The sequence below is a fragment of the Mauremys reevesii genome, linkage group 7, assembly GCF_016161935.1.
Source record: "Mauremys reevesii isolate NIE-2019 linkage group 7, ASM1616193v1, whole genome shotgun sequence".
In the NCBI taxonomy this organism is placed as follows: domain Eukaryota; kingdom Metazoa; phylum Chordata; order Testudines; family Geoemydidae; genus Mauremys; species Mauremys reevesii.
In genome coordinates, this window is record NC_052629.1 from 91,870,593 (window position 1) to 91,890,683 (window position 20,091).

The 20,091-nt window shown below is 40.9% G+C and overlaps 1 protein-coding gene across 1 annotated transcript in view; it reads right to left on the minus strand.

The window, feature by feature from the left end:
• Positions 1 to 336: 336 nt before the first annotated feature.
• WNT7A (Wnt family member 7A) overlaps positions 337 to 20,091 on the minus strand; it is a 52,514-nt gene continuing 32,759 nt past the window's right edge. Inside the window, exon 4 of the mRNA XM_039480924.1 lies at positions 337 to 1,195. Coding sequence (XP_039336858.1) covers positions 716 to 1,195 — 480 coding nt within the window. The 3' untranslated portion in view covers positions 337 to 715. The remainder of the gene's footprint in view (positions 1,196 to 20,091) is intronic.

A 20,091-nucleotide genomic window follows, 5' to 3' on the forward strand; every position in this document is an offset into this window, starting at 1 on the left:
TTTTATCTGAATAAAGTGTTAAATATTGCTATTATTATGCCCAGATGTCCCAAATCCCTGTGCTAAAATCTGCAGCACAAAAAAAGAAAGGCAGATAAACCAGTGTCTACAGAAAACGTCAACAGTTCTACTTGCTGTAGCAAATTGTGTGAAATGGAAAGACAGGCAAGACCAGCAGAAGCTTTTCACAAGTGTAGAAACCTAAATCTGCACAATCCACACTTCAGTAGAAATTCACACTGGAGCATTGTCACCCCATCCTGTGCAAAGACCATTTTAAAGTTTTGTTTCGTTTCCCCCACCCAACCCATCCCTTATGCACAGTAACTTGTGTATTTAACCATTTTTTTCCAAACCAAAAGAGTCAGTTGCCAAGCTCTCCGATTTTTTCCACTTGACTGGGTGTTCTTTTCGTAAGGCAGTCATTACATTAAGCTTTGGAGGTGCAGATTCGTTTAGATGATTTTTTTCCTCTGTTTTGTGTGTCAAGTGGCTTGTTTTTTTGTTTTGTTTTGAGGTTTTGGGGATAATTTATACAAGTCTTTAATGTGTATCCACATAAGTACTGAAACATGAGAGGAAAAGACAGATCCGTTCATTAGCTTTTCTTTTGGAAGAAAGCAGGTCTTTGCTACAGTCTTGAGTAGTTGTGTTGAGCTCATGTGCAAATGTATTCATTCCTAGGGATCTAGAGTCACCTTCCCCAGCCACACTTTCATTTACAGGTGTACACTTCTGTTCTTTCACTGCACGTATTACACTTTACATAGCAGCACCAATGAAATTTACAGTTGCACTGCCACACTCGTGAGTACTGGTGTGTATTGTAACCTCGACCACAACACATCAGATCACAGCCATTGGTCTGCTGGGCTGTTTTGTTGCACATTCTGCCCTGTGTTCCCACACTGCCAGTGACAGGGTCTTCTTCACAGTAATTTGGAGATTTTTCTATGTACACTAAATCTGTATCCATGGGTTTGCGGTAGGACAGTGGCTTCTTTATTTTAAGGAAGGTTGGACGCTTGTTGCGACTTGCCCTCACCGGTTCAACCTGAACTGCTTCATTGTATTTGTCCTTAAGGATGTAGCCCAGCTCCCGGAATTTAGGAAGGGTTGTCCAGCATGTCTTAGTAGTACAAGATCCTGAAACTCCATGGCACTTGCACTCTAATTTCATGTTTTCTTCAAGAATCTAGATTTGAAAGAACACAGAATGTGTTAAAACATTAAGACTCCATCAAAGAGACATTCATCTGATGTAATAAAACTATTGTTCTCAAATGTGCTCTTTATAATAATGGCTACTAAACCCAGGTCAAAATTCATGCCCGCCCAGGCTGCAGATCTCACTTGCTGGCTATGTAATTGTCACTGGAATCAAACTCCTATTGATGTCAATTGAGTTCTGTCTCCAGAACATGCACAACTGATTCCCTCCCTACTCCATGTTGATCAGAGAGGAGAACTTTATCCAATTTCAAACAAAAGCAAAAATGGTGTCTTTACCAGCCAACTGTGATCTTCACATTGCTTACTATGTGTTTATACTGTGCCCAGCATGATGTGTCTATATTGCAATTTTGGCATATGCCAAGAAGATGGGGAGTTGCAGAGAAGCACAAATAACACACCTCAAGTATGGTATTTTCACATGAAATCTCATATGTACCACATTCTGAAAATGCAATGATTTTTGCTACAAATGGATTATGCAAGCCAAACTGGGAAAATAAATTCCATTCCAGTACTTAGACCTGAACATGGCATGAAAAAAGCTAGTGAAAAACATTGCAGGAAAACTTTCACCCGTTTCTCCTCATGGTAATGTATAGCTAGACATACACACACAAATGCTGCAAATTAATGTTACATCTAAGAAAATCTATACATTACTTTTCTATGTAGTAATTTTATTATGTGCCATGTACTCAAGTCTATTCTCCATGTGGAGAAGAAGACAGAACCCTTTAGTCTGTAAAATTCTCGGCCTTCATTGTAGTACAACTGTAGATTTCTCAGGGATAAGAATGAGAACGTAGAATTCTTTAATATTTTAATTTGTCGTCATCAATTATCTTTGATTTTTTTCTATTATCTCTTTTGGTAGCTTAATGCTTCTCTAAGGCACCACCACTAAAGCGTACTTGTTCTACCTGGTCTATGTCTCTTACCCCTGCTCCCCTCCCACCTCTTCTCTCTTTTTTTTTTTCTTTTTTAAATGTCTCTTTTCTACATCTTGTCATCTTCCTTTTTCTTTCAGGGGCAGGAAGCCCCATAGATTCCTTATCCCACAGTTGCCTCCTTTCAACCCCCAGATCTCTTGTTGGCTTACTCCTGTACTGTTCTTCTGCTGCTGCTGGTTTCCAAATGCTGGCAGAAGACAAACTGACTCATTTAGTGCTAGCTGTATGAGCCCCGTAGTTGAGTTTGCATACTACCTGCATTGGGTTAATGTAAAAAATACATGGATTTCATATACTTCATTTTGCGCTGGTATGCCAGATTATGAAATGTGAGACGGCAAAATAATGCTACAGGCTAGATTCGCCTATGCCTTAAGGCAATGTCTCCCGTTGTGGAGTGATTGTCAAGGGTGCAAGAGGCCTAAAACCTTCTTTCTCAAGGACTTGCAGCTGGCCAGCACAACCCCAAAAGTGAGCAGCCTGCCAGGAATGGACATGGCCAGGGTGACCTGGAAACTTGGAGCATCCCTTCAGCTGCCTTTGGCCAATGCATCTCCTGTGGATTCCCAAAATCAGTTTAAAGCTCCCCACCCCTGTGGAACCCTCATGGAAGGGTGACAGTGAAAATACTGTCTATTCTCTTAGGGGCAAAGTGGCCAGGTTGTCATAAGAAGATGCAGACTGCATTAATGGGGACAAAACCCAACTCTACATGTTCAAAGAAATGGAATGCTATGTACTTAGGACAGTCTTAAATCACAACACAAATGGTGGGCTTCTTAAATTGGGTGCTACTTCATCCCAACCACAGAATTTTAGTTAATATCTGGTGCTGACCAGACCAATTCTTGTGCAAGTTAGGGTTACTGAAGATGGAAAAAATCAAGCTACTTTAAACATTGCAAGTATAGGTGTTACACTTATTGCTCTTATATACTGTAACCTTATAGGCCGTATAAGTAACTGCTATTGCTTAGTCTTCTGAGGAAAGTTGGAACAATATTGTGTGTCTGCTACAAAAAATAATGTTACTAGGCTTTTCTGTTTTTGTTTGAATTTTCCCAACAATGAAAAGTTGGAGTTCAAAAAACATTAGATATGGCCTGATCTCACTTTCGTTCCATGTGTTGAACTGTCATGGAAGTCATTGAGGGTGGACTGATGCCAGGATTGGTAAAGTATCTAGAGAATATAATTCTGAACAGATGATAGCAATAATTTTAGGGTACAATAGAGCACATTTTGGGGAATTATGGGAGAGTTTGCATCCAGATCCAAATTTAATGATTAGCAGTGATCTATCTAACGGATGGACCAAAATCCAGATCTGGAAAAGTTTAGATTCAGATCTGCATCTGAACAACTTTGCAACTCTGCTTAAATTTAGGCTTACATTATGGATTATTCTAGTTATTTTGAGATACTTCCTCACTCATTCAGTTACTGCATTCAGTTATTGCTCCATCATTCATAATGGTAGTACATCAAGGAGATAGATGGGGAGACAAAAAAGGAGCGATCGCTCAGCAACCTGAAAATAATATAGATTCTTTCAGCCTTATTTGTAATGTATCTGTCTTTAGAGGTGACCTGTGATACATTTCTCATATTAATAACTTATCTTGTTCAAGAGGCTGGTTTTGCAACCTAGTGCAAATGTTCAGAGTGGCAAGAAAAATAATAAAGCCTAACAACCTTGTACTAATTCTCACATGAATCCTCCATCAGAATAGTACAAATTGTCTTGAAATGGATGTTTTATTGTCAATCTACTCATGAGGTTCCCCCCACCCCCCAGTGTAGGTTACATTTTAGATAACCTCAGTTCCCTTTCAGTATATTTCATTAACATCCCGTTTACAGACAGTGATCACTGAGGGAATAAACAGTTTGGTTGGAAAGAGCTGAGTAAGCTGATGCAATGGATCAAAGATTGAAAGGATCCATGCCATGTGTTGAGCTTGCTGTTCTGTGTGATGTATCTTGATGCCAGCTGGAAATAGCTGAGGAAGTTTTCTGGGCTTAGTTAGGACTGGGTGAAAGCAGTTGGGATAAAAAGACCTGACTTCATTTGAACATGATACTTTTGAATAATAGTAAATGAACCCAAATGTTATGGGTTCTTTTTGGAAGAACAAAACAACATTTTTTGTGTTGTGCCATGCCGGATGGTGCCCTTTTAGTTGTTTTTAATGTAAGTTTAGACTGAACAGCTAACTCTTTTTGTGATTTTATGCATCATCTAGGTGGGGCAAGTTTAGAGTCACTGTGCCAAATTCACCCCGACATGTCTTCATAAGTGGTCCATTGTAACTTGCAAATGCAAGTGCACTTCCCATCCCACCTCTGCCTTTCTTCTTCATCCACTCTTCCTACCTTCAACCCACAAGCCCTCTTAAAGATTATTCTCCTCTATCCCTTTCTTCCTGCTGCCGCTTCCAATCCACTACTAAGTAAGTTCGGCAAGAGACAAATCAAAACCATAACTCTGCATACAGTCTATCCTCTACCTGAAGCATAGCAAAACTGCAATATGGTGGTTTGTTACACTGTACTGTTGTGATGTCAGATGCTTGGGTTATTTGTTCTGCATTAAAAGGTACATACATTGGCACCTTAATGCTTCCGGGTTACCTCACTATCCCACCGGTAATTCAGTTGTCTTCATAAATGCAAGGAAGGACCTGGGTGATATGTGGCTACCTAAAGCAGTTGGTGAGGGGGTGTGGAGCTATTATTCTCTTTGGGCCTGGGCATCACACTGCATGTCTGCTGCTCAAAGGAAGCAGCTTACCCTTAAAAGCATCATTCTCCATTACAAAAAAATTAAACATAAAAATGCCAAGTTGCCATATATCAGGAAAATCAGGTTCTGTTTGTTTGAAGATTTAGTTAGTGGCTCATATTTTTCACATTAGACTAGGAACTAATATACCATAGTTTGATTTGCTTTAAAATACTGGGGTCTGGGGAGTGCATAACTGCAAACCTATGTCCTTTGTTTCTTCACCAACTTACCATGCCCAACATTATCAGCCACAGGCGGCACATCTGTTGTGTACCAGTGAATGCTCAGGACTGTGCTAATTGCTGACAAAGGGAGTGTCTTTAGTTTTGCCCACTTTTTTTTTCAAGTTCCTACAGTAAACTGTCAGTATTTGTTGATCTTTCTCTCACCCCCCATTAGCCTCTGGGAAATAGTATACAGTAAAAGGATGTGGAAAGGAAAACCTGCACTAGTACTCTGTGGTGATATTACCAGCAGCTATGCCATCTTTGGGCACTTCCACGAGGAGTTTAAACAATGGACAAAAAAGAAAAAAGTAGGAGGGAAATATACAGGTTGAGAACTAATTTCATGTCTAACTTTTCCATAATATGTTGTCAGATCAGATCTTGTAGTATTTCTGTTACCAAAGTTAGTCAGAATTTCATACTTTCATTTAAAAAAAAAAAATTTCACAGTTTCATTTGCTAATCCATTGATATACTGTTCTGGGATGGTTTTACTGGGTCAAGATAGCTTACCTTTCAATGCAATGGACAATGCAAGGTCCTGAGTTTGGTGTGACACCAATGCATTGAGAATGCTTTACTCTGTCAGCACAAACAAGGACACAGGACTTTGGTGGCAAAAAGTCACCCAAAAAGTGAGTAGGGCAGGCCACAGGATTCATAAAGTCATTACACCTCCTGAGCAGCCTTCACCAACAGGGTTTCTGCAGAGTACCCTGCTCTGGGGACTCCTAAATATAACCCCTGAGCTGGAGGGGACCTCTCTACCAGCAGGGATGAATCTGGCCCCATTCTATATATGCAATATGGATCCTCAGTGTTGAAGGAATGTATGTAGCCACTGTAGTCAAAGCATACTCTGATCCCTGCCATAACGGGGTATAATCTTTTGAAACTTTGGCTGATGTCATGTGATGGACTAGGAAATATACCAGTCTCCTACAAGTATTCCTATGTGTACCTTTATTACATGGCATTCAGAAAAAAAAAATCAATCATTGGAAAAATGAAACCACCCTCTAGCTGGAAGAGAACATGGCAGAAAAGTGGAGGAGGTGGTTGCAACCCTCACCTGCCGTACTATAAGCAAGTAGCAGTAGAGAAGTTGGAGAGGATGAAATCCTTCCCTCACCCTCTGGTTGCCAACTTTCTACGTGCCCAAAATCGAACACCCTTGCCCTGTCCCCTGCCCTGCCCTGCCCCTCCTCTGAGGTCCTGCCCCGCCCCTTCTCTGCAGCCCCAAGACCACTTACTCCACCCCACCCCCCTCTATCGCTCACTCTCCCCACCCTCACTCACTCATTTTCAGCGGGCTGGCTCAGGGGGTTGGGGTGCGGGGGCAGTGAGGGCTGCAGGTGGGGGTGCGGGCTCCTGGGTGGGGCGAGAAATGAGAAGTTCAAGGTACGGGAGGGGGCTTCCAGGCTGAGGCAGTGGGTTGGGATGTGAGAGGGGGTGAGGACTCCATCTGGGGCTGTGGGATCTGGAATGGGGCCAGGGATGAGGAGTTTACAGTGCAGGAGGGGGCTCCGGGCTGAGGCGGGGGTTGGGGTGTGGGAGTGTGTACGGGCTCTGGGCTGGAGGTGCGGGTTCTGGGGTGGGGCTAGAAATGAGGGGTTCAGGGTGTGGGAGGGGGCTCTGGGCTGGGACAGGGGGTTGGGGCTACAGCTGGAGGTGCAGACTCTTGGGTGGGGCTGGGGATGAGGGGTTTGGGGTGTAGGATGGTGTTCCAGGCTGAGGCTGAGGGGTGTGGAGGGCAGGAGGGGATCAGGGCTGGGGCAGGAGGTTGGGGTGCAGGAGGAGGTCAGGGGTGCAGGCTCCAGGTGGCACTTACCTCAAGCTGCTCCCAGAAGTATCAGCATGTCCCCTCTCTGGCTTCTATGCTGAGTCACAGCCAGGTGGCTCTGTGCACTGCCCCATCCCCAGAAACCATCCCCACAGTTCCTAGCCAATGGAAACTGCAGAGTCAGCATTTTGGGCGGGGCAGCATGCGGAGCCCCCTGGCTGCCCCTATGCATAGGAGCTGGAGAGGGACATGCCACTGCCTCTGGGAGCTGTGCAGAGCCAGGGAAGGCAGGGAGCCTGCATTAGCTCCACTGTGCCACCAACCGGACTTTTAACGGCCCGGTCAGCATTGCTGACTGGAGCTAGCAGGGTGCCTTTTTGACCAGGCGTTCCAGTTGAAAACAGGGCAACCCTACCTCACACCCAATTTACATGTGCCAGACCCAGAGATATTGGAGAGCTACATAATTTTCTAGTGGGACCATGAAGGGTAAAGCCAACCGCTAGACAAAATCCTTCAAAAACTTCAATACAAGTATTTACAAGAATGCCACATGGGAAAGACACATTTTCTTTACAAGAAACCGCATGCCAGATGAGACCGTTGACTTTTATGGATATGTCTACACTTCAGCTAGTGTTGTAAGTCCCAGTTTGAGGAGACATACCTGCACTAGCTCTGCTCAAGAACGTGCTAAAAATAGAGTATAGCCATGGTGGCTTGAGTCATGGGAGGGGCTAGGCCTCCCTTCCCCCATGTATGTGCCTAGCATCGCAGGTGGGTACCTACTCAGGGTGGCTAGCTCCTCCTGCTGTTCATGCCACCACAGCTTTTACCCTGCTAGCTCAATAAGAGTGGATATGTCTCTTCAAATTGGGAATCACTTCCCAGCTCCAGGCATAGACATACCCTGTGTTATAGACTGATGTCATAAAGCTAGGTCATATGAATTTGATCAGTTACCAGATGAACTAATTAAAGACCAAATTATTTGTGCTAAAATGGGTAACCTGGGCAAAGCAAGGTTATTACAAGAAATAGACCTGACTTTGAAAAGAGCAGTGGAGATCTGCAGAGCTAGTGAAAACTGTACTTCACAAATAAAAGTTAGCAAGCAGTGAAAGTACTGAAATGCATCTAATTAAAAAGGACTCCTACCACCTAAAGTTAAAGGCAAACAACTAGCAGAGACCAGATTTGTTTACTATAAATGTGGAGGCAATCACACGATGATGCAAAGGGGTCAAGCATAAGGAGTGTGTTGTCATCCATGCAATAAGAGCAATCATTTCAATAGGACCATAGAAATGTAGGGGCTGGAAGGGACCTTGAGAGGCCATCTATTTCATCCCCTCATGATGAGGCAGGACCAAGTGTACCTAGACCATCCTTGACAGGTGTTTTGTCTAAGCTGTTCTTTAAAAACTCTAATGTTGGGCATTCCACAACTTCCCTAGGTAACTTGTTTTATTGCTTAACTATTCTTCCAGTTAGGTTTTCCTCATATCTAACCTAAATCTCCCTTGTTGCAGATTAAGCTGATTACTATCTGTCCTATGCTTGGTGAACAATTGATCACCATCCTCTTTATAACAGCCTTTTATATATTTGAAGACAGTTACCAGGTTCCCCCTCATTCTTCTAATCTCTTTAGACTAAAAATGCTAAAATCTTTCAACCCTTCCTCATAGGTCAGATTTTCCAAACCTCTTATCATTTTTGTTGCTCTCACTTGGACTTTCTAATGTGTTCACATCTTTGTTAAAATGTGGTGCCCAAAACTGGGCACAATACTCCACCTGAGGCCTCACCAGGGCTATGTAGAGTGAAAAATTACCTCTTGTGTTTTGTATATGATACTCCTGTTAATATGCCCCAAATATCTTTTTTCGCAACTACATCACATTGTTGGCTCGTATTCAATTTGCAGAAGTGTGATGCTTTAATAGTAAGATAGATTCACAAACATACACTCTGAGGATAAAATGATAAGGCAGAAAAAGTTCTTTGAGTCTCTAAATACATTTACAAATCAAGTTTCTACAACAGGTTGGGTTTGTGACATTGGATTAGATACTGGAGCAGGGTGCACTGTAACCCCAGAATGCATATACACAAAAAGATTAGTGACCACCCAATGTTAAAACTAAGCTTGGTTTGCATAGCTGATATAAAATGAGTCTGGTAGCAAAGCTACACTAGAATGCCTACATAAGGACAGGTTTCACTCAGAGTTTAGAATAATGGAGGAGAAAGACAAGTGTATTTGAGTTGAAGAGCAGAGCGTGCATGCCTGTGATCAAACAGGGGTATAACTTACCTGAACAGGAGGCAAAACAATACAGTGTGGGTTGATTACAGATAAAATAATGACATTTATATAAATATATTATACACCTATTAGTAATGAGAGAGAGAGAGATAAATCTGAGCTTAGCCAGACGGTAAAATAAGATCATGTCTCTGCTTCAAAATGCAAGAGTTGTTTAAGTTTGGGATGTATGCCAAGAGTTTTGGCAGGTCCAATTTCATACTGAAAGTATAAAACTGTGTACCTTCAACTCTCCCTTTAGTAGATCCATTTGAGCAACTTCCCTTTGGGATTGCCTTGAACAGGAAGTGTATCAAAATTTCGTGCACTAGACCTTCAAGGATCTGGAAGTAATACCTGAGGATCTGTTGATTTGGGGTAAAAACAATGACAATACCGTGAGAGAGTATACTATGTTTGACAATTAGGTTCAGAGGAGTTTGACTGTAACCAAGAAAGGTAGAGGCATTTGTTCAAATTGGACCAGAGAGAGAGAAGAAGAATGACAACTGGGAGAGGTGGGAGACCAAGCTCTAGTCTCCCTGCACCAATGATGCTTTATTTAACCAAAATGGAACAGCTTCAACAGGAAGGACTGAGGGATCTGAATATCCCATAGCTCAGTGGTTAAAGCACTCCCCCGAGAGGTATAGGAGATCCCTGTTCAAACCTTTTCTCCCCATCTGCCTGAGGGAGGAATTGAACCTGATCTCCCAAATCCCAAGTGCATGCTCTAACCATCAGGCTAAAAGAATTTGAATGGGACCTGATCCACTGGGTGGCCTCTGAGCATGCCTACTGGATTAGGCACCACAGGTGAGATACGCACTCCTGCACCTATCTTTTCCCAGTTTGTGGATTGCACTGGGATTTAGGCATGAGATGGGCATCTGGAAGCCTAGGGTGAGGCAGCAGCGAACATGCCAGGAGACAGAAACTTAGTCACCTAGGGAACTTTGACCCTGAAAATTTAGGCACTGAGTGAGTTGGGGGGGAGGGGTCTACAGGATTAGCAGGCAGCCAAGAGGCAATTTTGTGGATCTCAGTGGCACCTACCACTGGGACTTAGGTGTCCAAGTGCTTTTGTGGATCTGAACCATAGAGATTAAATTGTTGCATATTCTGTATGAAGGACATCCTGTTTATAGTACTACACAGCATGATGTCAGAAATGCTAAGCTTTGTATACAAGACCCCTCTATCCATTGAGAAGTGTATGAAGAGATGTCCGTTTCTGGTTAGGCATGAATGCTGCTATCAAAGATAAGTGTGAAAACTGCATGAAACAACTTCGAGAAGCACTGAAACTACATGATTATCCTTGCTCCACGGTTAGCAAAGATCTAGTCGAATTAACCAGGAAAGATTATCTCTGATCAGTGGACTACTACTAAATCTCTCTTTTCTAAAAGGGAGCTGTTGCAAAACAATGCGTAGTAATGTAGTAACACATTTTAAATTGAAATTCCATGGTAAACTGGGGGGAAAGGACATCAGCATCTAACCATCTTCTTGAGCTAAAAGACATTACCCCTGAAGTAGTTGGAAAAGAACTAATATGGCAGCCGACCTGTACAGAAGAAATATTACAACAAGAATTCTGAACAGTTAACCCTATTGATTGCAGGTGAATATTCAGTTTCAAATAGAAAATGGATGGCAAACTGCCAACCATTTATGCTAAGGCCATGTGGCATCATTACCCCCACCACCACCCCTGAGAGCCAGTCTTACTCTAGAAACAGAAGACAGCTAAACAAGCAGGACCGTTGTTCACTTGTACTTGAGGACGCCCAGAATACTATTGCTAGAAGATGCAATAGGTGCTTTCTAAGGTGCAGTAGTTTCTACTTTGGGACATAACATAAAATTGCACCCAATAAATAATCCTACCTTGATAATAAATAGTCTGTTTCAGAAGGGCAAATAGAGTTCTTCCTGATTCTAGCTGATGACCTCCATATGAGCCTAAACGTGAAGATTGGTATCCCTTTTAACTCTTTCGTGGCTTATGCAGTCATATGATGGCTTTGATTCTTGGCCTTCATGCTGAGTTCCAGAGTTTTCTTATACATAGTTGACTAGGGTTTAAAAAAAACAAAACCCTAATCTTTTACATTTGCTACCCTTGGATACCAACCATCCCTTTGCTTTTGCATTATGGAAAAGTCACCCTTCCATAATAACTGTTTTCCAAACATGCTTTGTATTTACATGAGATAAACAAGTAAAGAAATTAAAATCATTGCACTGTCATGCTACCCCATGTTGCTGTCAGCCCAGGAAAATTGAGTAGGATTCAAATGTTAGTCTGTTTCTCCCTGAGGTCGATGTCATTAGGGAAGAAGAGCCTTTGTATATTTTATTGATCAGCACTGTATAGAAAAAAAGAAAGCAAAAAATACCCAGTGGGACACAGAAGAATTCTGAAGAGCAAAGTTGAGAGGAACGTAGTGAAACAGTTTTTTTTAGACTATCCTATGTCTGATTTCCCTGTGATAATGATAAATACCACATTGGACTACTATGTCTAAATCAGAGGTTCTCAACCTTTTTCTTTCTGAGCTCCTCCCCCCACCCCCAACATGCTATAAAAACGCTTCAGCCCACCTGTGCCACAATAACTGGTTTTCTGCATATAAAAGCCAGGGTGGCATTAGGGGGTAGCAAGCAGGGCAATTGCCTGGGGCCCTATGCCACAGGGACCTCCACGAAGTTACATTGCTCAGGATTCAGCTTCAGCCCCAGGTAGCGGGGCTCAGGGACCTGGGCTTCGGCTTTCTGCCCTGGGCCCCAGCAAGTCTAATTCTGGCCCCTGCTCAAGGCCCCTTAGGGGGCCCTTGGCCCCTCGTTGGGAACCACTGCTCTAAATGTTTTTTTTTCACCTCTGTTGATATCAAAGAAACAAACAGAGGAAGAAAATACACTTTACAGGACCCATTAATGTGAGTTATTGTTTTAAAGAATAGTTTTGAAAAGAGAATAGAACTCTGCAGAAACAATATCACTTTTGAAGAATATGGACAGTAAGTGACACAGATTCTCCCATTCTTCTTAAATACGTGCATGGAATGCCCTCCCTGACTTAATCCACAAGACATGACCCTCTCCTTCAAATCAGAGGAACTGTCATACATGATCAGATCAGGGATCTATCTAGTCCAATGTCCTGTCAGTGACCACAGTTAGCACCAGGAAAAAACCCTGCATTAGTCAGTTGGGGGATAACCCTTCCCCCCCAAGGTATGAGTCCTTCTAGCCCTGCTCAATTCTGAAAAGTGATTATAAAAATAGGATTCCATGTATATGTCTCAAAGATTCTGTATCGAACTTGCTCAGTCCTTGATTTTTTTTCCCTGACAACCCTGCAAACATAATTTTGGACCCCAAGGTCAAACTAGATTCCTAAATTCTCAGGTGCCTTCACCAAGATGCACCCTGCCATATTATGCCCACAGTTACTTCTATCTCAGCAACCCCTGTAGTTGATAACTGAGCAAATCTATAGAATCCGAGGCACAATAAACATAGAATGCTCCATATTTGAGTCCCTTTTCAGAGTTGAACCATATATTAAGATTCTTACTTCCACTTGCCTTCTTTCTCCCAGTTTTATCATGTTTGATAACACAGTGGTCTCCTGGATAGCTTCCTTTTAGATATCATCTGAACAGACCTCAGCTGCCACCCATTGTCCACCAAAATGTAGATTGAAACTAACAAATTCAGCTTGTTTAGGACCTTTGAAATGAATGATTTTAGTCACCTGGCTCAAGGTTGGATTTCAAACATACTCCAAAGGTGAATGGTCAGTGACTAAGCTTGCAATCTAAAGGCAAACATTTTAAATCACCATTTCTTCTGTCAGTTGGCACTGGACTCATAACAAAAGTATTTCATGATTATGCATTCAAGCCTTTTTACCAATATGACTACATGAGTTCCTGTATCAGGAAATGCATTGAAAATTACTTATCCCCATTACTTTATTGGCAATCAAGCTTTTAAAATTAAGTTGCAAATAAAACATCTCTGCACTTACAAGTAGTTTTAGAAAAGAAAATTTGAATTTTGTTTATATCAAACCAGTGGTTACTGTTGTTCTTGGTGAATATCAAAGACCAGCGACCCCGAAGGCTGGCACCAGTTTCATTTAAATGTCAGAATCTACAGACTGCAAATGCTAATCCAAATATTTTTACAGAGAAAATGGAATTGTGTTTGAAAACATAACTATCATTGTTGTTGCTAAACTGCAACCATTTGTTTTTAAAAAAATAACCATAGGAAGACCCATTATCTAGATTAGGTTAGATCAGTGCAGTGCCAAGTAAGTGTAATCACATAGGAAATATAAAAATAGAGAAATAAAAAGGTACTTGGAAAAACAGCTTTTGAAAAAAAATCTAAATTTTCCAGCTTTTTATTAATTTTAATAGGGAAAAGCAACTATCTGATTATTTATTTCATCTGATTTCTGTTCTTCCATGGGCTAAAAGTGTTGTCAACAGCAGTCACTGGAAGGTAACCAAACCATAGAACGATTCAATACATAGTTACATGTATTAATGATGTCCTGGGTGAAATGGGACAATGACACTAGGAAAGTTTTATTTCGGATTGTCGCTTGCTCTCATGCAAGCAAAGTTCTGATGCTTTGTGGAGATGATAGATTGCAATATGAGGTTAAACGGCCCTGTTGCCCTAAAGTACTGGCTTCTTCATGAAGTAACATTGAAACTGATTGGAGAAAGAGCTGCTGTCATGAAATTAGAGGTGTCTGGGGTGTGGGGTGAATATTATATTATCTAGTCCATCTCCCTGTTGATATAGGATTGTCCCCTACCGTGCATTACCTTCATCTCCAAAGAGATAATGGATGGCATGTTCATGCCAAAAATGAAGGAAAAGATGATGGATGTAAAGGCTGTAGAAAAGAAAATAGCAGATTAGGTGAACTCCCCTAACCTGGAGGCAACTTTCATTAACTTGCAAGGAAGACAACGGTAGTGATTTTCTGGAATTAGACCTGACATCACCATAACAACTTATTACCATTTGATCTATCTTCCTTGCTGCATGTTCACAGATAGATCATCTATAAAATAGCTGACTGGTGTTGTACTCTGCAAGATGTTAGAAAAGCAAAGACACTTTTTAGAGCACACTTCGACCTAGGGGCTCAGTACTGCAGTCCATGTACAGGCAAAAATCCAGTGGGCCCCAAAAGAGGAATCTTTAGCCTACATTTTGCTTTCAGACTTACTTCTTCTATTAGTAGTATGTGAAGTTACCATTATAAGGCAGGATAGTTGTGCTTTTTCACTCAAAGTTACTGAGTGTATAGTACATGTTTCTGTATGTTATTTATGAAGTGCTTTGAGGGTACTTCTGGATAAAATGTGCTGTACTATAAACTAATTTACAGTGATGAGTCTGAGAATAGAATGAATGAAAGTTCTGTCTTATTCAGGTTTAATTACAACCTTACTCTCCTGGGAATGGAATACTCCTGTGTCATTGACACTTGTCACTGACATTTGTCACTGCAATCTTTGTTGCAGGGAATGATTCATTCCTCATTATTGTGGCAAAGGCTATAATGGAAGCAAGAAATAATATAACTTGAATTCATTCTTGTCGCAGCGAATGTCTACAAAGTGATGTGTTAGATTGTTGACTCATTTCCACTGAACTCCATCTTCCTTGCAACTTTCTCCATTGGGAATCAAGTACTTTCAGTTAAGAGATGCTGGTGTTCTACATAGAAGAATCATGAGTGACCCAACTAGATCTCTTTAACAAATGCTTAAGTTATCAAGAAAAAGGCTTCCAAAGAGTGATAGAAACCAAAACAACAGTCTCACCAGTTTCCAGACAGCTCATCAGAAAACATCTTTTTTGTGCTATTTTAGACAGTTGACAAGAAGGTGTGAGTAACAGTAGGGAGAAATTAGAATTGGAGAAATTAAGTTTAGGTTTTGTAATGACCCAACCATTCCCAGTCTTTATTCAGGCCTAATCTGATGGTATCCAGGATCTACAACCTATCCTGAAGGACAATCCCTCACTTTCACTGACCTTGGGAGACAGGCCAGTCCTTGCTTACAGACAGCCCCCCAATCTGAAGCAAATACTCGCCAGCAACCACACACACCAACCCAGGAACCAAATACTACAAACCCCGGTGCCAACTATGTCCACATATCTATTCAAGGGACACCACCATAGGACCTAATCACATCAGCCACACCATCTGGGGCTCATTCACCTGCACAGCTACCAATGTGATATAGGCCATCATGTGCCAGCAATGCCCCTCTGCCATGTACATTGGCCAAACCGAACAGTCTCTACGCAAAAGCATAAATGGACACAAATCTGACATCAAGAATCATAAAATTAAAAAAACAGTAGGAGAACACTTGAATCTCTCTGGTCACTCAATAACAGACCTCAAAGTGGCAACTCTTCAACAAAAAAACTTCAAAAACAGACTCCAACATGAAGCTGCAGAACTGGAATTAATTTGCAAACTGGATACCATCAGATTAGGCCTGAATAAAGACTGGGAGTGGTTGGGTCATTACAAAACCTACACTTAATTTCCCCAATTCCAATTTCTCCCTACTGTTACTCTCACCTTCTTGTCAACTGTCTGTAATGGGCCACTCTCTTACCACTTCAAAAGTTACTTTTCCTCCCTTGGTATCCTGCTGTTAATTGATTTATCTCGTTAGACTGACTTGGTAAAGCAACCCCCATCCTTTCATGTATTTATACCTGCTCCTGTATTTTTCACTTCATACATCTGATGAAGTGGGTTCTATGAAAGCTTATGCCCAAATAAATGTGTTAGTCTCTAAGGTGCCACAAGGACTCCTCGTTTTTTTTGCTGATACAGACTAACACGGCTACCACTGAAACCTCTCACCATTTCTAACCAATATAACTCATACAAGCTCATGTAAGTACATGCATGCATTGAGAAAATTAACCCCCCGGTTACTGGATAAATAAAACAGTGAAAAGCATATATATCCCCAAAAATGCAGTTGGTGTATTTTTTCTCATTATAATTCAAACTTTTCAGGTGATTTCACACTACTTCTATCCAAATCTCTCAGTTAGGAAGCACTGTCTCTAACAGTGTCTTGATATAGGCAAAACCGACAGACTGTCAAGCCTCTGCTTTGCCCATAAAGGGAAATAAATCCTCTGAATCCGGAAAAGGCACAGTATTTGTTCACATTTCATTCACAGAGATAGTATTTTTAAGCTTCGGAGTCTAATAACATTTTATACTTCACAGTAAATTATTGATGTATTTATCTCTTAACATTACTTTTACAGTCAGAAGATATGTCCCTGAACCAATTACTTTTTAAATGACACTTTTATTCCATTTTCTCCTGTCTCCTCCCCTGCAGTCTCCAAGAGTATTCTTTAGGAAAGAATACCCAGTCAGGCTTAAGTCTTGTTGGTTTACTGATCTTTACAAAGTTGACATGAATTCTATGTCATGGGTTCAAAGCATATTTCCAAAGATATCAGGATCTAGGAACAGGCACGTTATGGGCCTGTTGTGACACATCACATTGTATACTCACCAACTCGATATCTTGATACAAATTTGGCTTTTAAAGAAATAATTCCAGTGACAGCTTTAGCTTTTTTTACTATTCTAGTGTGGCCTTCATGCAATTCTTCCAACAATGAGACTTGCAAGGATTTCATTGCCATCGCACAGAAACCCAACAATATGGAGTCACTCTATTGTGAGTTCATCTTTCCACACTGTGTATGCTCACCATACAAAACATTCACATCGCCCTCTGAAATATGCAGTTTTAATTAATTTAATATAAGAACTGGCTCTTTGTTGCTGCTGCATTCTTCTTGCAGAAATAGGAACTTCTTCCAAAAAAAATCTAAAAATTGGACTTGGCTTTAAAGGATTTGCCACCTCTAATTGCAACTGGGATAATACATCAGCACTTCCATGTTTTCAGATAGATTATACTTATCAGAGATAAGATCCTACCATCAGAGCCTATCTCAGCAGCTGCTAGGTTACAAAGATTAGCATACTCCTCTTCAGGCCAAGAATTTTAACAAGCAGCTTCTGGCCTGCTGTCAATGAAAATTTCCTCCTATGCAGAAGTACCTGGAATTTCCTGATTCCAAGAATAATACCCAGAGATTCTTTTTCTAAACAAAGGTTTGTTTAATGTTTTGGTTTTGCTTACAGAATCTTTAATTAATTTGTCTTGTTCCCAACAGGCATTTTATGTGGTATGATGGCATCTATACCTACAGGTGGGATACCACATGCTAAAAGTTCTAATCTGGGATTCAAATGTACTGACACCTTGGTACATATTAATAAATTCTTGGTGTGCTCAAATGTCCTATTAACTTCTTCAGTCCGAACCCAGTTACTATTCTTTATTAACAATCGTCTCTCTATTTACTACTGTAGACGTGTTAGATAGCAAAGTTCCCAAATAAAATGAATGGCCCCTCTTTATAGTAAGGTTCAATTCAGAAATCGCTTATAAGGGGTTAATAAATAATCTTTTAGTAAAGGGTTAATCAGTTAGAGTTTGGCAGGACAATAGATTGCAATCATGGCTTATAACTACCTATTACATCTTGTAGTAGTGTGCTTATACCTATCTATAATACATATCACTCATGTCTGTAATATGCTTATAACATCTATTAATCATTTATTAGCCCTGTATAAACCATCTACAAAAGGAAACTTAATATAAAGTGTCACCCAATTAACCAGGGATCTGACTACTGTGGCATGCCTAGGCATAGTTACTGGGTATTTTGGAAACTGCTCCACCTCTTTTTCTGGAAGAGGTTTTAATCCTTCTACTTGCATCATTTATCTTAAGTCTCCTGACTAGAAAAAAGGCACGTTTCTCCTTAAAAAAAACAAAAAAACAAAAAACCCCTCTGTAATCCAAACCTTTTGGGTTCTTTTAATATGCATTCCAAACTCCTCAAATAAATTTCCATATTGTCACCTTCATTAGTATGCCATCCAAATGGTTGATCACTTCACTTAAACACTTTCATACTGGATCATTTATATGCCATAATATAGCCAATGTGCTAGCCACTCCAGGGAAAAGCCATATGGAAATAGCCTCATAAGAATATTGATTATCAGATATTTAAGGGCTCTTGATTGTGCTTCACCTACTAGTATGCTTAAGGGAAATCTAATTTCATTAATACTGCCCCCTTCTAGCAGTGGAAAAAGATGCTCTGTTTTTAGCACTGGAAATGGATCCACATCTACTTCATAGTTTCTGAAAATGTGGACACTGACATCTTTCTGTATGCCCACAATGGACCAAATTCTAAAGGAGTTTGGTCCATTGTGTGCTTTGCAGGTTCCAAAAATGTCAGGACACCTTGGCTAACCAGTTCTCCTAAAGATTTTGCAACAGTCTCTGCTTTTGGCATATGGCACTGCTCTGGTCTTGATAAATCTGGCATCTCCTGTGCAGCCACATGTGACTTAGCATTTTACTAAAGCCATTACAGGAGAAAGCACTTCAATATAATTTTAATCTAACCTTTCTAGAATATTAGGTATTTTATATACCTTGGATCAGTTTAGGTGTTAAGTGCTTTTAACCATTTATGACCCAATGATGATAAATCTGAATATGTTGTTAAAAAGAAGTCCAGAATATGTTTCTACTCAGATCATTTTCCTAAAACCTCAAATCTTTTGTGCACAAGTTTTCAGTACATCATTATTGAAAACACAGATGATAGTTCTGGCATTAATTCCCAGTTTAGCTATGTAGTCATGTAAAAGTACATGTACCTATTACTCTGTACTCATTAGTAGAGTGCCAGGAAATATTAGCTACACAGTCATTTAACAGTACTAGTACCTGTTACTCTGTGCTGATTAGTAGAATGCTCGGAAATATAACGGGCATTTCACCTTCAGCTCTATGTCTGGCAATATGGGTCTTATCTTTTCCTGGCTGTGCAAAGACTGCTGCTTCACAAGCTCTTACACAGCACATACTCTTCAGGTTAGCCCTTTAAAGAGCATGTCACTCTCTCATGTTTCCACGACAGGCATCTAAGAAACTTTTGCCATTGTTTTCCCAAGATAATATGCTGTTTTTTACTGAATGGGTTTTAAACTGCTTGCTTCCAGATTTCTGTGCACTCCTTTTCATTAAATCAAACCTCTCTAGCCCATCTGAATGGCCTAGGCTAGTGCCAAGTCCTTTCTATGTATGGGTTGCAGTAAGCATTCTCAGAGCTCATGGCTTCGCAGAGAGCAGGGTTCTGGTCTCCATTGTGCTGGTCCCAGGATATTAGAGAGATAGGGTAGGTGAGCCTTTCTTCAGGTCATCTGTGTAAGCTTGAAAGCTCGTCACTCTCACTAACCAATAAAAGATATTGCCTCACTCACCTTGTCACTACAGGCTACTTAGAGAAACTTACATTCATTGGGCTAAACTGTGTGCTGGTTTAAACTGGTGCAACTCCACTGAAGTCAAGTGCCTCTCATATGCATTGCTTCAAACATCTTTATTTAGGCCAGCTGTAAAAGTGGGTTTATAATGCTTACCCACCTTTGCAAGGCTCTTTGAGAGCATGGGTATTTGTCTTGTCAGTTATTGACCTTGTTAGAACTTTCTCGCACTGTTTACCAATGTTTGGAGTAATAGGCATGCATATGTAATACCTTAGCTTTAGGTATTGTGTCGCACACACAGACCACAGTATCTGGCCCACATATCGGG